We start from the raw sequence: 23,692 nt of genomic DNA, 5'->3' as shown, positions 1-23,692 counted from the left end.
TGAGTTGGAAATAAGTCTTGTTGATTTGGGACTTAACTTCTCACCAATGTCACAATTCTAAAATATTCTTCTAAGGGAAGTAAAGTCATTCATTCAAATTTACTGGAACCATTTTTGGATAAAGGACTTTTACGATAAAGTCTGAGACTCTGCTCAGAAAACCACCATAGTGTTGGAAATGATTTGAGCAGTAACATCTCATAACGTATGAAGGCCTGCTCAGAATATGGGGTTCAAAGATCTCTGCAGTCTTTTAGCATTGTAAGTAGGATGAGTCAACAAATGCTTTATTGTGGAATATGACTACATGGAGTTGGGGAGATCTGGTATATTCACAATGAAACTACCCAGAGATTTAGATTGGCATGGTGGAGGTTACAACTGGCATCATAAAAACACAACCTAACAGCCTTTTCCTAAGCACATTGAGTTGGAAATCAGTCTTGTTGATTCGGGACTTAATTTCTCACCGATGTCACAACTCTGAAATATTATTCTAAGGGAAGTAAAGTCATTCATTCAAATTTACTGAAACCATTTTGGGATAAAGGATTTTTACAATAAAGTCTGTAGCCGTAGTGTTGGAAATAGTTTGAGCAGCAACATTTCATAACGTACGAAGGCCTGCTTAGAATATGGGGTTCAAAGATCTCTGCAATCTTCAACTAAGCATCGTAAGTAGGATTAGTCAACAAATGCTTTATTGTGGAAAATATGAATATTATTCTTTGACAGGGGATTTCCTGCTTTTCCATTTTCAATTTGACAAAGCCGCTAGATGTTGTGGAATGTTTCGCAAAAGGATCAGAGTTAGCTTCGTGTTATGCGGGAGCTCAAGATCTTGTTTGTTTGTTCATTTGCTTGTTCACGTCAACCCGAAGTTAGGGAGATCTCATCCCCTCTTTTCTCTTCTGTCCTCCCCTCAAATACCTATTCTTTCTTCTCGACAACTGATTGGGACCTTGAATGACTACAAATTAGTTTAGTGACGGGGCAACTGTCAAAGATATCTTTGAATCAGGTTGAAGATGAGCAAGGTTGACGGGGAACTTGAGAGTCTAATGAGTCCTTCAAATGGTTGATTTGCCACTCGGTGGACAACTAGGCAATAAGCAGTATGAAACATTGGAAATCAATACCTTGCTATGGAATTTCATTAAGCCCCAATGTCTTTGGGTTCATACTATTTTATATTTTGATGGATTATCTGGAGGAAATGATCATCTTAGCCGTAGGTAACCATACAAAACTTTGCCTTGAACGATTTTGAGTAATTTTTGTGAAGTTTTGGATTGAATCTATTGCTTTTTTTGATTAATTTTGGTCTATTTTGATGCAGTGCAAAGATGAAGGGAATTAAGAGACATATTACACTGATGGCATCACAGGAAAAAAGATGCATCACATAAGATTTACATTAAAAAGTATGGTTATTTTATGTTATCACTGCCTAGTGCACATATATCCTGCAATACATTGTTAAATATGGAATTTCATGTAGAATTTCATCTTTATGAATTTTCTAGTGAACTGAACTGGTTTACATCTGGATCAGAATCCAAATAGTCTTCTGATTTTGTATTTGGAATGAAGTTCTTTGCTTAGGAGATACCAAACACAGTTGAAAATGTTTGGTTTAGGTTACAATACATTTTGGTGTGTGTGCTTTGGGACGAAATGTATTTGTAAATAAATACTGTGTGAGAACGTAATTACAAGGATGCAAGTTTAGATATAAATTTCAATGCATATATTTAATAAAATACAGGTCTAGATTAATGTGGAAAAGGGATAGAATGGACACATGAAAAAGACATAGGCCAAACCAGACTGGTCTGTCCATACCTACTAACACGTTTGTGAAGGCTATTCCCCACTTGTTGCACTTGATTTTCTCAAAACCTATCATTGCTTTGAAAACTAGTGCAAAAGATGATGATCAAATGTTCTATATTGTATTGTTACACAGAGTGCTTCAGTATTAACTTTACCAGGCTGAGAAATGATGTGTAGTGGGCCACAAAGTGCTTTAGTGTTCATCCGCATGCGCTAAAGGTAGATGAGATCAGTTGCATCTCATCCAGAGATTTAATTTATTGTGACTACTAGCCGTCCCCTGCCACATGTTGCTTTGGCCCAGTCTGTGTATATATGTTTTTTGTGTATATCTATGTGTTTATGTGTGTGTATATATTTGTGTATATATGTGTGTTCGTGTATATATATATATGTGTGTGTGTGTTTGTGTGTGTGTGTATATATATATATATGTGTGTGTGTGTGTGTGTGTGTGTGTGTATCCATGTGTTTATATGTGTATATGCATATTGTGTATATGTGTGTGCTTGTCTATATGCATATTTGTGTGTATATATGTATGTATGTGTATATGTATATGTGTGCATATACATGTATGTGTGCATATATGCATATTTGTGTATGTGTGTGTACATGTATATATTTGTATGTGCTTGTGCATATATATACGTGTGTGTGTATGTATGTGTGCATGTGTATATGCATGTGAGTGTATATATGTATATATAGTGTATTTTGGAGGGTTTTAAGTCTCTTTCGTTGAGGTTTTTGTGTTTGTGTGTTTTTAGGGGTGATGGACACTCATTGGACTGTTAGGTGTATTGTGTCAAAATTTCGTGTTAATTCGACCAGTGGTTTCTGAATTCTGTTAATCCCACAAACGAGCATTACATTTTTATTTATATAGATTGAGAAGAACAGGAGACTTTGCTTCATGTGGGTCTAAATTAATAAACTTTAAAAGATGCTTGTAAAGAAGTGGAGATGGTAGTTTACTTTGAAAGATAGTGAGAAAATAGAGGAATTGTCTTTTTAGTGGGAAAGTATTTGCGATACTGTTACGTTCCCTGAATTTTAAGTTTGCCTTATTCTTTCCTAGAAACCAGTTTATTTCTGGTCAGTTGCTCATCTTTCTCTTTTCTCTCCCCGCCCCTTGCCTTGATGTTTTAGGAGACACGCAGAAGGGTCAAACAAATCGAACCACCAAGACGAAAGATGCCCACGTCTGTGGCAGATGCTGCGCCGAGTTCTTTGAACTATCGGATCTCCTACAACACAAAAAGAACTGTACTAAAAATCAATTAGTTTTAATTGTGAATGAAAATCCTGTTTCTGCTTCTGAGACCTTCCCTCCTCCTAGCTCCCCTACTGATAATCCCAATGAGCAGAGGAATGACACAGTTAATAACATGGATCAAGTAGACCGCAGCGACCTTTCCGAGCATAACAACAAACTTGACAAGGAGGAATCCATGGACGTGGAGGCTTCCAGCGATAGCAAGACTACTAGCGGTACTTCTCCAAATGTCAACAATAGTATTGCAAGCAGTAACGGCTCCACAGCGGGTACCTCAGCTGTAACAACCTCTCTACCTCAACTAGGGGATCTGACAACGTTGGGCAACTTCTCCATGATCAATAGCAACGTCATCATTGAAAACCTGCAGAGCACGAAAGTGGCGGTCGCTCAGTTCTCCCAGGAAGCCCGGTGCAACGGGGCCTCGGCGAGCAAGTTGGCTGTCCCGGCCCTCATGGAGCAGTTGCTGGCTTTGCAGCAGCAACAGATCCACCAGTTGCAATTGATTGAACAAATTCGTCACCAAATATTATTGCTGGCATCCCAGAATGCAGACCTGCCAGTGTCTCCGAGCCCCTCTCAGAGTACATTACGAACATCTGCCAACCCTTTGTCCACATTAAGTTCCCATTTATCCCAGCAGCTGGCTGCAGCGGCTGGATTGGCGCAAAGCCTAGCTAGTCAGTCTGCCAGTATCAGTGGTGTGAAGCAACTGCCCCCTCTCCAGCTACCTCAGAGCAATCCTGGCAACACTATGATTCCATCCAGTAGTGGCTCACCTCCAAATATTAACCAATCTGCCACAGCAGCGGAAACACCGTCCTCCGATAAAGTGACAACACATGCTGGTGGCTCGGCAACTCAGCTCGGCAACCCACCAGTGACTGCATCGTCATCACCAGCTTTTGCAATAAGCAGTTTATTAAGCCCTGTATCAAACCCTCTTCTACCTCAACCCACTCCTAGCAACTCTGTGTTCCCTAACCCTTTGTCCAATGTTGGGACGCCTGCAGAGGACTTGAGTTCCTTGGCTGCTTTGGCCCAGCAGAGAAAAAGTAAGCCACCCAACCTGACCACCTTCGAAGCAAAAACTACTTCCGAGGAAGCGTTCTTTAAGCATAAATGCAGGTTCTGTGCAAAAGTGTTTGGGAGCGACAGTGCCTTGCAGATCCATTTACGTTCTCACACTGGGGAGAGGCCATTCAAGTGCAACATTTGTGGGAACAGGTTTTCCACCAAGGGGAATTTGAAAGTCCACTTCCAGCGTCATAAAGAAAAATACCCTCACATTCAAATGAACCCATATCCGGTGCCGGAACATTTGGACAACATTCCTACAGGTACAGGTATCCCCTATGGGATGTCAATACCACCAGAAAAACCTGTAACAAGCTGGCTAGACAGCAAGCCAGTATTGTCAACACTGACAACATCAGTTGGTCTACCACTCCCACCCACCATACCAAGCTTGGTCCCTTTTATCAAAACAGAGGAGCCTCAGCCTATTCCCATCAGCCATCCTTCATCAAGTTCCCCTTGTTCTGTCAAAAGTGACTCCGGCTCCATTGATCCTGTTGGGAAAAACTCAAACGGGCACCTAACTGAAGGGGAGGTGTGTGTTCTACAATCCTCCAACAACAAACTGGAAGAAAATGCCCAGACGCCCAGTGTCTCTGCTAGTCTGAACAGTTCTGTAACCTCCCCAACCACAGACTCGGGTTCCAGCAACATGGTCACATTCTCCAATCCCCTGATGCCTCTCATGTCAGAGCAGTTTAAGGCTAAGTTTCCATTTGGAGGACTGCTGGATACAACACCAGGTTCTGAGACCTCGAAACTTCAGCAGCTAGTTGAAAACATCGACAAAAAGGCAACTGATCCCAACGAGTGTGTCATTTGCCACCGAGTTCTTAGTTGCCAGAGTGCTTTGAAAATGCACTACCGCACACATACGGGCGAGAGGCCGTTTAAATGTAAAGTCTGTGGCCGCGCCTTCACAACGAAAGGAAATTTAAAGACCCATTATAGTGTCCACCGTGCCATGCCCCCATTGAGAGTTCAGCATTCCTGCCCGATCTGCCAGAAAAAGTTCACCAATGCTGTTGTGCTCCAGCAGCACATCAGGATGCACATGGGAGGCCAGATACCCAACACGCCTGTGACGGAAAACTATCCTGAGTCGATGGAATCTGATACAGGGTCTTTTGACGAGAAGAACTTCGATGATCTGGATAACTTCTCCGATGAGAACATGGAAGACTGTCCTGACAGTAGCGTGCCAGATACGCCGAAATCTGTCGACGCATCTCAGGATAGTTTATCTTCCTCACCATTGCCACCAGAAATGTCAAGTATAGCTGCTTTAGAAAATCAGATGAAGATGATCAACGCAGGTCTTGCCGAACAACTTCAAGCAAGTTTAAAGTCTGTGGAGAATGGTTCGGTGGAAGGGGACATCATGACGAATGATTCATCCTCTGGTGGTGATATGGAAAGCCAAAGCGCTGGAAGTCCTGCTATCTCGGAGTCTACCTCTTCCATGCAGGCCTTGTCCCCATCCAACAGCATGACCGATTACCACAAAACATCGAACGTTGAAGAGAAACCACCAAGAACTTTATCAAGTGACTTTACCAATGGTTGGCCATTGGCCCTTTCCAATGGCGGTGCTTTGGACTTGACATCGAACCACCCAGAGAAGGTGATTAAGGAAGAGTCTCTGAGTATGCTATTTCCTTTCCGAGACAGAGGCAAACTGAAAAACACAGCCTGCGACATATGTGGCAAAACGTTTGCTTGTCAGAGTGCCTTGGACATTCATTACAGAAGTCATACCAAAGAGAGACCATTTATTTGCACAGTTTGCAATCGTGGCTTTTCCACAAAGGGTAATTTGAAGCAGCATATGTTGACACATCAAATGCGAGATCTACCATCACAGCTCTTTGAACCCAGTTCGAACCTTGGCCCCAATCACAACTCTTCGTCGGCAATACCTGCTATCTCACTCCCAGCTCTTATAAAGACTGAGGTCAATGGTTTTGTTCACGGCTCTCCTCAGGATAGCAAAGAGACGTCGCCTGGTCTGCTTCCTTCGGGGCCTTTCCCACCTTCAGCTACATCCCCAGTCTTGCTTCCAGCTCTGCCCAGGAGAACGCCCAAGCAGCACTACTGCAACGCGTGTGGGAAGACCTTTTCGTCCTCCAGCGCTTTGCAGATCCACGAAAGGACACACACAGGAGAGAAGCCTTTTGCCTGCACTATCTGCGGAAGAGCTTTCACCACAAAAGGCAACCTTAAGGTACCTTTTTCTTCCTTTCTCATAACACTGTTTAGTTTCAGATGTCAAAAGTGGAGTTGGTAAAATGGCTTGGTTCATTTTTCATATGGTCCTCTTCATACTTTCATCTGATATATCAGGGTAGTAGTATTTAGGTTTTTTTTGTGTCATAAATAAACATAATTTCTGTATGTATACATCGGTGGTTCCCAACCTGTGGTCCATGGACCATCAGTGGTCCTCAAGAATGAAAATATGGTCTGCAGCCTCACCATTACTACATTGTTGCCTTGAAAAACACGCGGCAATGAGAGCAACTGCTCATGTGCCAAGGCAACGGAGATGTCGCGAGGGAAGAGGTTGACTAACCACAAAAAAATATTATTTATTTATTTATTTATTTATTTTAAACATTTATATGCTGCCCTTCTCACCTCAAAGGGGACTCAGAGCGGCTTACAAGTAAAATGTAAATATAATATATTATATATTATTACCATAGCATGATATTAATATTATATATGGAGCCCCCGGTGGCGCAATGGGTTAAACCCTTGTGCCGGCAGGACTGAAGACCGACAGGTTGCAGATTCCAATCCGGGGAGAGGCGAATGAGCTCCCTCTATCAGCTCCAGCTCCTTATGCGGGGACATGAGAGAAGCCTCCCACAAGGATGATAAAAACATCAAATCATCTGGGCGTCCTCTGGGCAACGACCTTGCAGACGGCCAATTCTCTCATACCAGAAGCGACTTGCAGTTTCTCAAGTCGCTCCTGACACGACAAAATAATAATAATAATTATATATTACTATATTGTACTATAACATTATACTGTAATATTATTAGCAATATTACATGTAATACAAATATATATAATTATAATATATTATTATTAGTAGTAGTATTATATTGTATTACATTATAATATTGTCAATATTATATGTATATACAATATATTATATTATATTGTATTGTATTATATTATATTCACGGTGCAGGAGACTACTACCACATCAGCTCTAGATTATTAAATATGATTTTCTGTGTGTACTCGTGACTACTGGATGGCATATGTTCTGTATCCGAAACTAGAGCTGATGTGGTCTATCCAATGCAGTTTTCTGAATCAGCACCCCAAATAACCAAGCTGAAGCTAAAGTTGACCAAAAGCTGATTCGTAGCCCTTTTGGTACTAATGTTGGAGAGTGATCTCTAGTTAAAGTGGTCCCTGGTCAAGTGGTTCCTAGTCAAGTGGTCCCTGGTCAAACCACTGGTTGGGAACCACTGGTATACATGTACATGTGGATGGCATGCACCCATGTTCCCAGCTCTGCGAATCCTGGTTTAATTGAATGATGCATTATTCATTATTTTTGGACTTCAGATGTCTCCATCTTCCATATATCTATGGAAAAAGCAAAAAAAGGTTTCCCTGTGTATCTAGAAAGAGTGTTCAGAGAATAAATTGGAAGACTGCTCTTGAATTGCTGATATCTGATCACATATATAAAGTGTCAGGATGCTGCAATTGAAGAAGCAGTGGTAAGATAAAGAAGTTTGAAAGTCTGTGCTTGTGTGTAAGTGAATGAGCAAGAGAGAAAAGGCAACCATCACATTTATTACAATATAGTGCAAGATTAAACTTTTTCCAAATCATCCCATTCTGATTTCTTTGGAAAAGGTAGAAGGGAAGAATCTTAAAATATATTCTACCAGTTAGAACAGGCATGGGGAAACTTTCTAACTTTGGGGACGCATGGCAGGTTGGAGTGGGGTGTGCGGGCTGGGAGGGAGGGGCTTCTCCCCATATCCCCTCCCTGCCATTTCCTCTTTTTCCTCTTCTCTTTTGGAGGCAGAAAGTGAAGGGAAGACGGGAAACATTTGGATCCCAAAAGGGTTGACCTTGGTCAGGATGAGATGGTGGATGGGAGAGAAAAGGTGTATCCATTAGACCCCGAATTGCCTACTCCTGATATATAATTCTAGAATCCTAGAGCTGGAAGAGACCCTCAAGGGCCATCCAGTCCAACCCCCTGCCATGCAAGAAGGCACAATCAAAGCACTCCTGATAGAAGACTCTGCAGAAACGCCTCCAAAGAAGGAGACTCCACCACACTCCCTGGCAGCCTACGCCACTCTCCAGGAAGTTCTTCCTAATCTTTGCAGTCAAATCTCTTTCCATGCCATTTGAACCCATTTCCCTGGTCTCTAGAGTAACAGAAAGTCAGTTTTCCCCCCTCTTCCTCAATGGGATACCCTTTAAAATCTTGAAATATAGTTATCAGGTTCCTTCTTAACCTTAACTTCTCCCAGCTAAATATCCCCAGGAGGAAAGGAGGAAGGAAAAAGAGAAGGAAGAAAGGGAGTAAAGGAGAGAAGGAAGGAAGGAAGGGTGGAAGAAAATGGAGGGAGAGAGAGAAGGGAAGGAGGGAGGAAAGAGAAAAAGACAGGAAAGGCAAAGGAGGAAGGGAGGGAGGGAGGAAAGAGAAAGAGGGGAGGAGACATGAAAAAAGAAAAGAAGGATGAAAGGGTGAACGGGAAGAAGGGAGGGAGAAAGAGGGAGGTAAGGAAGGAAGAGAGGGAAGGAGGAAGGAAAAGAGAAGGAAAGAAGGAAGAAAGGGAGGAAGAGAAGGATGGAAGGAAGGGTGGAAGAAAATGGAGGGAGAGAGAGAAGGGAAGGAGCGAGGAAAGAGAAAAAGGCAGGAAAGGCAAAAGGGAAGGAAGGGAGGGGGAGGAAGGAAGGAAGGAAGGGTGAAAGGGAAGAAGGGAGGGAGAAAGAGGGGGATAAGGAAGGAAGAGAGGGAAGGAGGAAGGGAAAGAGAAGGAAAGAAGGAAGAAAAGGAGGAAGAGAAGGATGGATGGAAGAGAGGGAAGGGAGGGAGAGAGGAAAGAGAAAAGATGGGAAAGGCAAAGGGAAAGGAGGAAGAGGGAGGAAAGAAGGAAGGAATGAAGGAAGGGTGAAAGGGAAAGAAGGTGGGAGAAAAAGGGAGGTAAGGAAGGAAGAGAGGGAAGGAGAAAGGAAAGAGAAGGAAGGGTGGAAGGAAGGAAAGGTGGAAGGGAACGGAGAGAAGGGAGGAAAGGAAGGACAAAAGGGGAGAAGGAAATGAAGGAGGGAGAAAGAAAGAGGTAAGGAAGGGAGAGAGGAAAGGAAAGAGAGAAGGAAGGAAGGATAGGATGGTGAGCGAGAGGAGGACTTGAGAAAAGAGCCCGAGGGCCGCATCCGCCCCGCAGGCCTGGGTTTACCCATACCTGAGTTAGAAGATACAGATTTATTCATTTACTTAATACATCTCCTCTACACCCCTCTACTCCTCTGGTTAGAAGAGATATGCTCTGAAATATTCCTATATCATTGGGGTTTCCTAGGCAAGGAATACTCAAGTGGTTTCCTCTGAAATGTAGCCCGCAGCACCTAGTATTTGTTGTTAGTGTCCCATCCAAGTACTAACCTACTTAGCTTCCAATATCTAGTGTCTTTGCAGTTTATAGACCTCCTTTTACCCTATTTGTAATTTAAACTACGAGAAACATCACATTCGTTCAGTGGTTGCAGGCAAACCAATTTTGGTGTATTACTAGTTGGAATTAGGAAGCATTTACATTTCTAATTTTGACATAAGAGTAGTTGATATTTTATGATGTTGCTTACCAAGCAGTAGCCTGAGGGCTTTCACGTGGCTGCAAAAACCTAGGGCTATCCAGAGGTGCAGAGTCCATTCGCTTCAGGCCTTTGCAAACTTGTGCTTCTTTGTATTTGTTGTGGTTGAAATCCAAAGGAACAGTATTGTTTGCAAAGCAAAGGGGTATCTCTGTTTTGAACAAGTTTGGGAAAGCACTCTTGCTTAGCTAGTGAAACTTGCCTTTTAAAATTATGAGTGGTTATTATTAATTACATTGAAAAAAATTCTGTTCCTGGTTTAAAAGTGTTGTTTCCTATTTAATTTACTTTGAAAGTAGAATCATAGACTCATAGAATCATAGAGTTGGAAGAGACCTTGAAGGCCATCCAGTCTAACCCCATTCTGCCAAGAAGCAGGAAAATTGCATTCAAAGCACCCCCGACAGATGGCCATCCAGCCTCTGTTTAAAAACTTCCAAAGAAGGAGCCTCCATCCCACTCCGGGGCAGAGAGTTCCACTGCTGAACAGCACCCACAGTCAGGAAGTTCTTCCTAATGTTCAGATGGAATCTCCTTTCTTGTAATTTGAAGCCATTGTTCTGTGTCCTAGTCTCCAGGGAAGCAGAAAACAAGCTTGCTCCCTACTCCCTGTGACTTCCTCTCACATATTTATACATGACTATCATATCCCCTCTCAGCCTTCTCTTCTTCAGGCTAAACATGCCCAGCTCTTTAAGCTGCTCCTCATAGGGCTTGTTCTCCAGACCCTTGATCATTTCAGTCGCCCTCCTCTGGACACATTCCAGCTTGTCAATATCTCCCTTCAATTGCAGTGCCCAGAATTGGACACAGTATTCCAGTCATGGTCTGACCAAGGTAGAATTGAGGGGTAGCATCACTTCCCTGGACCTAGACACTATACTCCTATTTAAGCAGGCCAAAATTCCATAAAATGTAGTTGTTGGACTCCAGAAACTTCATTTTTGTGGCTGTCACAAACTATGTTGAGACTCAGTGAGATGTTCATTGAAAAACTATAGCAAGATGTGCTGTGAGATGTCTCTCAAAAACAAAGTTTTTCCATGTTTTTTATGTTAAAAGCAATTAGAAAATGACATTTATAAACCAGGAACAAAAATTGTGCTACATAGTATTATAGTTATATCCAGTCTTGCTTCTAGTTTGAGATTGGAGGCTGTCTTGTTGGCTTTCCATTCAGACACCAACCACAACTGGACATCCAGATCATGACCATACCTTGGGTCTACTAGGAAGAGAGTTTTAAAGTTGGTGTAAGAGAGGGGTTGTTACATAAGCCACGGACAATGTGACGCAAAGGGGCAGAAGGTTGTGTTGGATATAGCCCAAAGCAAAAGTCAGTGAGGCCATACCTTCTCTTTCTCTTTGCTTCTCCTTTCTTTCTCTGCCTTTTCTTGAGACCCCTTTGACTTTCCATGTAGGGCAGTGGTTCTCAACTTGTGGGTCCCCAGGTGTTTTGGCCTACAACTCCCAGAAATCCCTTTCAATTTACCAGCTGTTGGGATTTCCTGGAGTTGAAGGTCAAAACTACCAGTTGGACATCCCAGCCACTTCTCTGTTGTTCTCTGCCTTGAGGTCTTCCCAATGTTTTGGACTGCAGTTTTTAGGATCCCTGTTCATTTGGGACTTCAAGGGGCCTGAAGACCAAAACATCTGGAATACTGTAGGCTGAGAACCACTGTCCTATATAACAGTGGTTCTCCACACACACACACACACACACACACACACACACACACACACAAATAAATAAATAAATGTAATGTTCGTTTGTGGGATTAACAGAACTCAAAAACCACTGGACATATTGACACCAAATTTGGACACAAGACATCTAACAACCCAATGTATGTCCTTCACTCAAAAAAAATTATTTTGTCATTTGGGAGTTGTAGTTGCTTGGATTTATAGTTCACTTACAATCAAAGAGCATTCTGAATCCCCACCAACGATGGAATTGAACCAAACTTGGCACACAGTTCTCCCATGACCAACAGAAAATACTGGAAGGGTTTGGTGGGCAGTGTCCTTTGGTTTTCAAGTTGTAGTTCACCTACATCCAGAGATCACTGTGGACTCAAACAATGATGGATCTGGACCAAACACTACACGAATACTCAATATGCCCAAATATGAACACTGGTGGAGTTTGGGGAAAATAGAATCTTGATATTTGGAAGTTGTAGTTGTTGGAATTTATAGTTCACCTACAATCACAAAGCATTCTGAACCCCAGCAATGATAGAATTGGGCCAAACCTCCCACACAGAACCCCCATGACCACCAGAATGGGCTACAGCAACACGTGGCAGGGGATGGCTAGTGTGTGTGTGTGTGTGTGTATTTAATTATTAAGGGTAATCAGGGGTAATATGGGTAAACCGGGAGAGGTCGTGAAAGAGTATATATATAATTTTTACATGTAAAGTGGGAGAACATTTAAGGGATAGCATAGTAGGAAATGGATAGTAAGAGGGAAAAAAGTAATAATAATAATAATAATAATAATAATAATATAATAATAATAATAATAATGCAAAATAAATGTTCTGGTGACTTCCATCTAGTCCTTAGCAGTTCTATCTTTATCTATACTGAAATATTCTATGTTTGAGGTAGAATAAAGAACAAAATTCTTCATCTTTAATTAAAACACCAAAAAAAGAAAATAATAATAAGAGTAGAAATAATAAGAGTAGAAAAAATGGCTCTTTCTGTTTCTTCATTAAAAAGTAGTGTCTTCTAATGTTTCTTTTGTTTTCTCATTTTTTTTTCATATTCCTCTATCTTGGACCAGTCTGTATATTTTATCGGATTTCCCGAGTTTTTCTTTAATAAAAAACTTAGTTTGTCCATATCTTTGATCTTTTTGACTTTCAATAGCCATTCATCTAAGTCTGATGTTTCCTTTTGCTTCCAATGTTTAGCATAGCCATTACTGGTGGCTGTAGTCGTTGGAATTTAGTGGTATATCCAAATCTGTTATAACTGATAGGGAAAATTCAGGTTTCATGGGGAATTTAATCTTAAAGATATTTTGGCGTGCTGCATGTATTTTCTCCCAATTTTTCTTTTGCTTTTCTGCAAGTCCACCACATATGAAAAAAAAACTTCAATTGTAGTCCTTACACAATTTTTTGTGTATTTTTGTACATTTAACTTAATTTTCTTGGAATAATGTACCAACGATGGAACATCTTGAGCCAATTCTCCCTCAAGTCCATAGCATATGAATAGTGTTTTCTATACTTTTGTAATAGTCATATTTTTGCTTTCTAAAATTTTATCCCAGAATTTTATATATATTATAATATTTATAATATTATAAATATTTATAATATTATAATGTAATACAGTGTAATACTACTATTTCTAATAATATGGTATTATAATTATATATTTTATATTACACTAGCTGTACCTGCCACACGTTGCTGTGGCCAACCTTCCCTCCCTCTTTCTCTCCTTTCTTTCTTTCTTTCTCTCCTTCCTTCCTTCCCCCTCTTTCCTTCCTTCCCTTCTTTCTCTCTTTCTTTCCTTCCCTTCTTTCTCTCCTTCCTTCCTTCCCTTATTTTCTTTCATTCTCTCCTTCCTTCCTTCCTTCCTTCCTTCCTTCCTTCCTTCCTTCCTTCTCTTTCTCTTCCCTTCCTTCTCCCCTTTTCTTTCCCTTCCTCTTTCTCCCCTTTCTTCCTTCTCTAATTATTCTTGGACTGCAACTCCCAGAAATACTCCTAGTTGATTTATCTACATACCTGACGACCTATCTCTATCTAATCTATCTATCTTATCTATCTGGAGGGTTTCTGGGAGTTGCAGTCCAGGAATAGGAAATTGGAGATATGCAGGAATTGGGATGCTCTCTAAGAAATCCAAGGAGAAGAAAGCTTGCAACTTGGAAGCAGTGCATTTGGATCATCCTCCTCTCCTAAAGGGCCTGGTGTAGGGAATGCTGGGAGATGTAGTCTGGAAGAGAGTGTGGAAATGCTATTGTGTGTTTTGTTTGCCAGTGGAGTCATTTTTGCGCATGCGCTGTAGCGTCTTTTTGCTTTTTTGGCTTTTTAAGTCCCTTACACTATGTTTTTTTAATGTTTTTATGAGTGATGGTCACTCGTTGGCCTGATAGATCTTGTGTCCAAATTTGGTGTCCATTTGCCCAGTGGTTTTTGAGTTATGTTAATCCCACAAACCAACATTACATTTTTATTTATATAGATGTAAAATTACTAATAATAAAATTTTACATCTATATAAATAAAAATGTAATGTTTGTTTGTGGGATTAACATAAACTAACCTTCTATCTGAAAGACTATACTGGTACACCTATAAGACAAATGGACTGGAAACAGTTTGAAGATTTCATGAAGAACTGTAAAGAATTTAAATGACTTAAACTTCTCTTTTTAGAGATATAGTGAAGGATAACATAAAATAATAAAGAATAGTTTTATTAACCTAAATTGAGGAAAATATATTTGAAAGGATGAGCCGCAATAAGGAAGATGAAGCAAATAAAAAGAAGTAGAAGGCGATGACGTCGAGAAGAAGATTGGGAAATCAACCTTCCCCTCCCTTTTCTTTTTTACCTTAAATCCCAGCCTAGCCCCTCCCTCAATCTTGACCTATCCACCCTTTTTCCTTCCCTTCGCCTTCCCCCCTTTTTTCTTTCCTTTCTTTCCCTTGCCTTCTACCCTACCCAAGATTTACCCCAATATTTCCTGAATTCCCTCCCTCCCCCCTCAGCCGGGGGGGGGGGGGGTTGAGGGGCTTCAGCCCCCCCCCCCCCCCCAAATTCTCATGGTGGTTTGCGAAAAGGCCTTACTGGTGCATTATTTAAACTGTTATGTTTTTTTCATATCATGATCTGATCACCATATCTATATCTATCTATCTATCTATCTATCTATATCTATATCTTGTAAGCCAGTCTGAGTCCCCTTCGGGGTGAGAAGGGCAGCATATAAATGTCGCAAATAAATAAAAGAATAAATTATATCAGTGGTTCTCAACGTGTGGGTTCACAGGTGTTTTGGCCTACAACTCCCAGAAATCCCAGCCAGTTTAACAGCTGTTAGGATTTCTAGGAGTTTAAGGCCAAAACATCTGGGGACCCGCAGGTTGAGAACCACTGCTACATAACAAGAGTAAATAATGTGAATGCAATTAGTTCCGTTATTTGTGATTGACATGCAACTAGTGGATGCCCCTGCTAACCAGTGTCTCTTTCAGGTTCACATGGGGACGCATATGTGGAACAGCACACCTGCCAGGCGAGGCAGACGGCTTTCTGTGGATGGCCCTATGACTTTTTTTGGAAGCAACCCTGTCAAATTTCCAGACATGTTTCCAAAGGATTTGGCGGTGAGGTCAGGAAATGGAGACCCATCTACCTTCTGGAATCAGTACGCAGCTGCGCTCTCCAACGGGTTGGCAATGAAGACCAACGAGATCTCGGTCATTCAGAACGGTGGCATCCCTCCAATGCCCGGAAGCCTGGGCAATGGCAGCAGTTCCCCCATTAGCGGCTTGACAGGCAGCATGGAGAAGCTCCCCAGTTCTGAACCCAACGCGCCTCTAGCTGGTCTGGAGAAAATGGCAAGCAGCGAGAACGGGACTCATTTCCGTTTCACGCGCTTCATGGAAGACGGCAAAGAGATTGTAACCAATTAGGACAAACGTTATGGACGTTCCTGCAGATATTGCAACCTAAGGTTGTGTGGTGTTTTGTTTTGTTGGTTCTTTTTTTTTTTTAGTTTTTTTGGCAAATTGACAAAACAACGGCATTAAAAAGACATTATTTTGTACCCTGTTTGACACCTAGAGACAGCTTATTTATTAGTGATATAACTTCTCCCCTCTCCCCTTTTCTTTTTTTTGTTTTGCAAACACATTCAAGCATTAACTTCTGTATTTTGGACTAAATACTAATTGACTAGAGTGCTGTAACATTTATGGCAACGAGAGTCTGTTCGGTTAGGTGGTCTCGTTCTGGCATTTAACTTATTTTCTATATCCAGCTTAACGTAAACTTTGGGTGGTGATACAATGCCTCCATTTTTTCTCTCTCCCTCCCTCTCATAACGAAAGTCTGTATATGTGTATACTTCAATCCCAAGGAAAAAAAAATATTGGCAAAGTATGTTGTTTAATTCTCCAAACAGATTTGCGCAGAGGATTGGAAACGGACCATATAAAATTGAACCATATGCATCCTTCACAACAGACTCCGTTGTTCTTTTTCTTGTTTTGTTCTGTTCTCATCTCTATTCTAAAAAAACCGAATGGCTTTTATTTGGGGGTGGGAGGAGGTAGGCTTTGACTTTCTCTTCTCTCCTTTCGGGATTGTCCTTTGTATTGTGCTTTTTACTGGAGTCGTCTTCGATGTTGAATAAGTTTCTGTACAGTAAACAAGCACGCCGATGAATAGAGGAGATCCAAAAAAGTGTTGTTCCAGTAGTTTGAAAACCTTTTGCCTTGTAGGTATATTCACTATAGGAAAAAAAATTAATAAAACACAAGTGCTGGACTTTGTGCTGCTATAAAAGGCATCTTGAACAAACTTCCATGGACAAATTTAGATGCTCTTGTACATACGACGAGAAACACTGAGTTCATTAAAATGTACATATGTTCCCAATGAGCTCAAACCAACTTCTTGACCAAGATCAAGTATAGTGTTTGTTTATTTTGTATTAGGTATGAGGAGGGAGGGTGGGGGGGGGGGGAGAGAACACTTTGGACTGTTATATGCACTTTCTTGGAAAGCGGAAAGGAAATAGGTCGAGTTTCTTTTAACGTTTAATACTTACTAACAGCAGAGATACTGTAATTTTACGCCAGTAATCAAATACACTTTTTTCAACAGATGACGTTGGATTTGTGTGTGTGTGCTTAAGGAAATGGGTTGGGGATTTGGGGGAGACGGCTGTCACCTGAAGGCAGCTACTGAGCTTGCCTTGCTCCTCCTTCGATCCATTTATTTCCATTTATTTATTATTTTCTGTATTTGTATACCGCCTTTCTCAGCCAATCGGCGACTCAAGGCAGTTTCCAACACATAAAACTTAATATAAATTAAGACATTAAACATTATAAAACACAACAAGAGCAATAAAAACAACATCATTAGCGTCTCCTTATCAGGGCCGTAGCCAGAAAAAAAATTCGGGGAGTTTTAAAAATTTCGGGGGGGGGGTGTTGAAAATTGGGGGGGGGGAGTTGAAACCTGCCTCTTAGCTCACACTGAAGCAAAGAGCACAGCAGAAGGCAGAGCAACCTTCAAACTCCCCCCCCCCCACTTGAATGTTTCGCTACATCGGCTATTGCTGCAAGTAATGACAGTGTGAATAAATTGTCAATATTTTATTGAGATAGTGCTTGCAGCCATTTTTTACTTACCTATGAAACGTTAAGAGTGAAGGAGCGGATCTGATCTCCTTAGGCAGGGTGTTCCATAGCCGAGGGGTCACCGCTGAGAAGGCCCTGTCTCTCGTCCCCACCAAATGTACTTGTTGCGAAGGCGGGACCAAGAGCAGGGCCTCCCCAGATGATCTTAAAGTTCTCAATGTTTTGTAAGGGAAGATACGTTCAGACAGGTAAATTGGGCCAGAACCATTTAGGGCTTTATAGGCCAAAGCCAGCACTTTGAATTGGGCCCGGTAGCAAACCTGCAGCCAGTGGAGCTGGCGCAACAAAGGTGTTGTATGCTCCCTGAGTGACGCCCCTGTTAGCAACCTGGCTGCTGTTCATGTATTTATTTATTTATTTATTTACAGTATTTATATTCCGCCCTTCCCACCCCGCAGGGGACTCAGGGCGGATTACAATGTACATATACATGGCAAACATTCAATGCCATAGACACACAACATATACACAGAGGCAATATAACATTCCAGCTTTTTTAATGAGGGTATTATGGCCATCAGGGGAGCTGTTGCTTCACCGTCCATTTGTGACACTGATGAAGTACTTCCTCATTCTTTGCAGGCTTTGCTGGAGATTTTTATGTCATTGTAAATTAGTTAAATTAGCCTTCCCATGTAGGCAGTATCTAAATTTCCTACTTGACAGATGCAACTGTCTTTCGGGCTGCAAAGGTTGTCAGCAAGCTACACAAATTGATCGGACACTCTGACCCGGGCTGGCTTCGAACTCATGACGTTTCGGTCAGTAGTGATCTTAATGCAGCTGACTCCCAGCCAACTGCGCCACAGTCCCGGTGCATATTTATTTTGGGTGCATACTTCCAAGAGGCTAAAATGTGTGATCCAAGCACTCAAGGGCTCTCAGTTGAGTATTGCTGCCTCTGACGAGTTAATAACAGAAGTCAAAATTATCATTGCTGACTGGACATCTAGGTGTTAATACCTTGATAGTAGCTCATATCTAGAACCAAACAAACAACAAGGAAAAAAATGGATGAGGAGCAGATTTATACTAGTGTGACCTTTGGGTTGTATGTTCCAGTTAATGGCCTTTGGATTGTATGCTCCTTGAAAATACCATGAGTGGCCTTTGAGTTGATTGTCCCATGAAGATGTCATGGGTGAAGCCTACATTTTATTGTCACTCCTGACTAGAATAGCCCCATTAATGATGGTGTTTACCTATGATACATTATATTAGGCAATCCCTCATAGTCCGAGGATGGTGGTCTTCCAAGTGTAGTGTCTTGATAGTGGGTCCATAGGTGGTTGTGGAGCCCTATTCTTGATCCGGACGTTCTCCTGCAGTGAGGACATCAGTTTCCAGGTGGAAGGCGGTCCTGTTCAGGGTTGACTTGATGTGCCTTCCTCTTGGCACATTTCTCCCTTTCTCCCTCCACTTGTGCGTCTTTGAATTCTGCAGTACTGTTGATCACAGCTGACCTCCAGTTAGATCTTTAAATCTCTTTTCCTGTCCACCAATGTTACATTTCCTGTTCTTGAGTTGGGAGTATAGTAACTGCTTTGGTGATTGGGCATTTAGACAATGTGGCCAGTCCAGCGGAGCTGATGGCCTGGGAGCATTGCTTAAATGCTGGTTGACTTTGCTTCTTCCACCACACTGACATTTGTATGCCTGTCTTCCCAAGAAATTTGCAGTTCACTGACCATCTAACCATTGATTCATTAGTTTTACCCAAGTTGGCATTCACCAACAGAATTCCAGTTGAACAAATGCATAGATGTGCACACAAGGGTAAGGTAGAGTGGCCTTCTCCAGTCTGGTGTGCTTCAGGCATTGTGGACCACAACTCCCATCAAACACAGATAGCATTGATTGTGGTCAGGGATGACTGGAGTCGTAGTCCAAAATATCTCTCTAATACCAGGAGTGGAGAAGCTGCTCCAAAGCAATGGTCTTCAATTGATGGGTCAGAGCCTGAAAGTGTCTTTAGGTAGACTGATGTCAGTGGTACCACTGTCATTGTTTTGTTGCTTGCAGACCATTTTGTTATAGAAAGCAGAATATGGGCTAAATCCAATTGTTCATCTATTTAATCAATGAGATTTTTACAAAGTCATATTTATGTCAGTCCTATTGAATCAATGAGTTTACTCTAATTGGGGCTGAATGGTCTTTATTCAGGGACTCATCCAGGTCTTCTTATTGGGGAACAGTCCAAGGGAAGAAAATGTTATTTCTTTACACTTGTTTTTTTTTTCAAGGAATTCTTTTAAAAAATCTATAAGAAAATTGAATTTTTGGGGAAAATTCTGGTTTGTGTACTTTCAATGAAAAGATTTTATGAATTTCTTAATGTATGGTTTGAAAGAATTCTGTACAAGACAGTTTAAAGAATAATCATTATTATTATTATGATTATTATGATTAATTATTATTATTAATTATTATTATTAACATAATTATATGCCCTGGTGGCGCAGTGGGTTAAAGCACTGAGCTGCTGAACTTGTTGACTGAAAGCTCACAGGTTCGAATCCAGGGAGTGGCATAAGCTCCTGCTGTCAGTCCCAGCTTCTGCCAACCTAGCAGTTCAAAAACATGCAAACGTGAGTAGATCAATAGGTACAGCTCTGGCAGGAAGGTAATGGTGCTCCATGCAGTCATGCTGGCCACATGACCTTGGAGGTGCCTACGGATAACGCCAGCTCTTCAGCTTAGAAATTGAGATGAGCACCCCACCCCAGACACGACAGGATTTAATGTCAGGGGTGCAAATATATACAATCCCCCTTCCCAATGCATTTCCAAGCCTAGAATATGCGAACAGAGGAGTTTATAGGGATTGTAATTTGGAGTATGTGAAATGCTGTTTGTTGTCTTGTAGTAATCATGGGTCTAATTTGGAAATATTGGTACCTGCTACCCTGCCATTGCTATCCGTTTGCTTGCTGGGGACAATGGATATTTCTATCACAAAGGATGACTACACCTCCATTTATGAAGAATATATTTGTCTGTGGTACTTTTACATTTTCTTGTCCTCAGTGAGAATGCTTGCCATGGCATATCTAAAAAATTCGTTGAGAAAACTGTCAACTGCTATGAGATTTCTCACCCAAAGCTGGGGACTCACCTGTGAAAAGATAATTTGTGCCCCAAACTTGTAGAAAAGAGTGTGTCTTTTGCGGTATTGGTCTTTCGCACAAAATTTTATTTTTGGAACCAATTAATCTTTTGCCATAAAAAAGAAAGGGAAAAAAAAAGAGTCTCAATGTGCACAATCCATTAACATTCTTGTAATCTTGCCCAGTGGACAAAAAAGATGGTTAAACCATGCCTGCATGAAAGAAAGAAAGGAAATAACCAATATTTTGCTTCCTAAGGTACTTGTCCCGAGATGTATATCTCATCTAAGGGCCCTTCCAGACAGGCCCTATAGCCCAGGATCTGATCCCAGGTTTTTTTGTTGTTGTTGTTGTTGTTGTTGTTGTTTTTGCTTTAAATTAGATTATAAGAGTTCCCCTCTGCCAAGAAGCAGGAAAATTGCATTCAAAGCACCCCTGATAGATGGCCATCCAGCCTCTGTTTAAAAGCCTCCAAAGAAGGCGCCTCTACCACACTTCAGTCAGAGACTTCCACTGCTGAACAACTCTCACAGTCAGGAAGTTCTTCCTCATGTTCAGATGGAATCCCCTTTCTTGTAGTTTGAAGCCATTGTTCCATTGCGTTCTAGTCTCCAGAGCAGCAGAAAACAAGTTCACTCTCTCCTCCCTATGACTTCCTCTCACATATTTATACATGGCTATCATGTCTCCTCTCAGCCTTCTCTTCTTCAAGCTAAACATGCCCAGCTCTTTAAGCCGCTCCTCATAGGGCTTGTTCTCCAGACCCTTGATCATTTTAGTCGCCATCCTTTGGACACATTCCAGCTTGTCAATATCTCTCTTCAATTGTGGTGCCTAAAATTGAACACAATATTCCAGGTGTGGTCTAATCAAGGCAGAATACAGGGGTAGCATGACTTCCCTGGATCCGACACTTTACTCCTATTGATGCAGGCCAAAATCTGATTGGCTTTTTTGCCGCCACATCACATTGTTGGCTCAATGGACTCCAAGATCTTTTTCACATGTACTGCTCTCGAGCCAGGCGTCCCCCATTCTGTATCTTTGCATTTCATTTATTCTGCCTAAGTGGAGTCTCTTGCATTTGAACTTCATTGTGTTAGTTTTGGCCAATCATCTCTCTGTCAAGATCATTTTGGATTCTGCTCCTGTCCTCTGGAGTATTTGCTATCTCTCCCAATTTGGTGTTGTCTGCAAACTTGATGATCATGCCTTCTAACCCTTCATCTAAGTCATTAATAAAGATGTTGAACAGGACTGGTCCCAGGACAGAACCCTGCTTGTGGCACACCACTCGTCACTTCTTCCCAGGATGAAGTGATGACTGGAGTGCTGCAGGGTTCCGTCTGTCAGAGGCTATATGACTTGATATGCTGATTATTAGAAATCATGAGAAGTTGAAGACCCAGTTATGGCTTGTGCCCAGTTGGGAGGATCCCAAAGACAACTGATTGGCCACAGTCAGATTAGAAAGCTGGACTCGATAGCCATTTGTTGAGATCCATCCATATCTTACAAAATCTAGTTCCCCTGCGGGACTTAGATCCTATTGAACTTGGTGGAGGTTATTTCTGAGCAGCTATGTTTACCATTGCAGGAGATGGTGGTCTTGTGCGCACCTTGTTAGAAGGAAGGTCTATTAAATAGTATGGGACTTTTTTCAGCCCTCCTTCATCCTGAGTGCTGTAAATGCCCAACATTCATGACTTCCTGGCTGAGATCCAGTGGTTTTTAACATAGGGTTCAGTGTAGTGGTTGATATCTGAGCAAGTGAGATCTTTTCCTGTTCTTGTCCAAGTTGGGCGGATAAAGCTCTGTGCTCACAACCCCACTATACATGCAAAGGGTTCACTGTAATTGCAATTTTGAATGTAAAATTGCATGCACCCATTAGATTCTTGGGCAAAGTGCACATATTGATGCCAGTTTTGGTTTTATGAAAAAATACAATACTTCAGTCTCTCTCTCTCTCTCTCTCTCTCTCTCTCTCTATATATATATATATATAGTTGGAGCTGCTTTGAAGTGGATGTTGATGAAAATTAATGGATGAGTCTGAGATTTTAGAGTGCCTAATGATGATGGCAAATACTTTAGTATTTTGGTTTCCCAAAATACTCCAAAGTTGTCAATGTATGTGGTTGAGATAGTGGCACCTTTGCTTTTTGTTGCTCCTATGAATTCAAACTTGATTTGTGCACATAATAACACAAACCAACAAAATCAAAAGTTTTTCGTAATTATCAGAAATGAGAGTAACACAGTTTAAATCCAATTTTTTTTTTGCTGCTTTTTAAATATGACTTTATTTTTTCCATCACGTCAACTTTTTAAAATATGATGAATGGTACATTACAGTGGACGACTGTAAAGTCTGCACATTTCACATCATATTCGTGTAACACAAGCCGACAAGTATTTTTCATCAGATTATATTTTTTGATCATTCTTATAGAGTTTTTCGCACTGATTTATTTTTCCTCTATCACATGTAGATTTTCTGATGTAGCTAATAAAATAGTTAATGCATTTACTCACTGATATCAATAGAATTTAATTAACCACAAGCAAACAAGTATTTTTCATCAGAAATGATTTTTGATCATTCTTATAGAGTTTTTCGCGCTGAATTCGGATTTATGTTTATTTTTTCTCTATCACGTGCAGATTTTGTGATGAGGCTAATAAAATAATTAATACATTTATGCACTGATATCAATAGAATTTAACTGACTACAAGCCAACAAGCATTTTTCATCAGATATAATTTTTGGTTATTATTATAGAGTTTTTCACACTGGATTCAGATCCATGTTCATTTTTTTCTCTATTGTGTATAGATTTTATGATGAGGCTAATAAAATAATCAATGCATTTATGCACTGATATCAATAGAATTTAATTAACCACAACCCAACAAGTATTTTTCATCAGATATAATTTTTGGTCATTCTTATAGAATTTTTTGCGCTGAATTCAGATCCATGTTTATTTTTTCTCTTGTGTATAGATTTTATGATGAGGCTAATAAAATAATTAATGCATTTACACACTGATATCAATAGAATTTAATTAATCACAAGCCAACAAGTATTTTTCATCCGATATAATTTTTGGTCAT

At 40.9% G+C, this 23,692-nt stretch overlaps 1 protein-coding gene across 3 annotated transcripts in view; it reads left to right on the top strand.

Annotated features, from left to right (window-relative positions):
- SALL1 (spalt like transcription factor 1) overlaps positions 1-16,694 on the top strand; it is a 34,854-nt gene extending 18,160 nt beyond the window's left edge. For all 3 annotated transcript variants that reach the window (XM_060788488.2, XM_060788487.2, XM_060788486.2), the window contains exons 2-3: positions 2,989-6,416; positions 15,284-16,694. In XM_060788488.2, the coding sequence (XP_060644471.2) occupies positions 2,989-6,416; positions 15,284-15,724 (3,869 nt within the window). In that variant the 3' untranslated portion in view covers positions 15,725-16,694. The remainder of the gene's footprint in view (positions 1-2,988; positions 6,417-15,283) is intronic.
- The last annotated feature ends 6,998 nt before the right edge of the window (positions 16,695-23,692 follow it).

Source organism: Anolis sagrei, chromosome 8 (assembly GCF_037176765.1).
Source record: "Anolis sagrei isolate rAnoSag1 chromosome 8, rAnoSag1.mat, whole genome shotgun sequence".
Lineage (NCBI taxonomy): Eukaryota > Metazoa > Chordata > Lepidosauria > Squamata > Dactyloidae > Anolis > Anolis sagrei.
The sequence above is the reverse complement of the archived record's forward strand: the minus strand, read 5'-3'. Positions and strand labels throughout refer to the sequence as shown.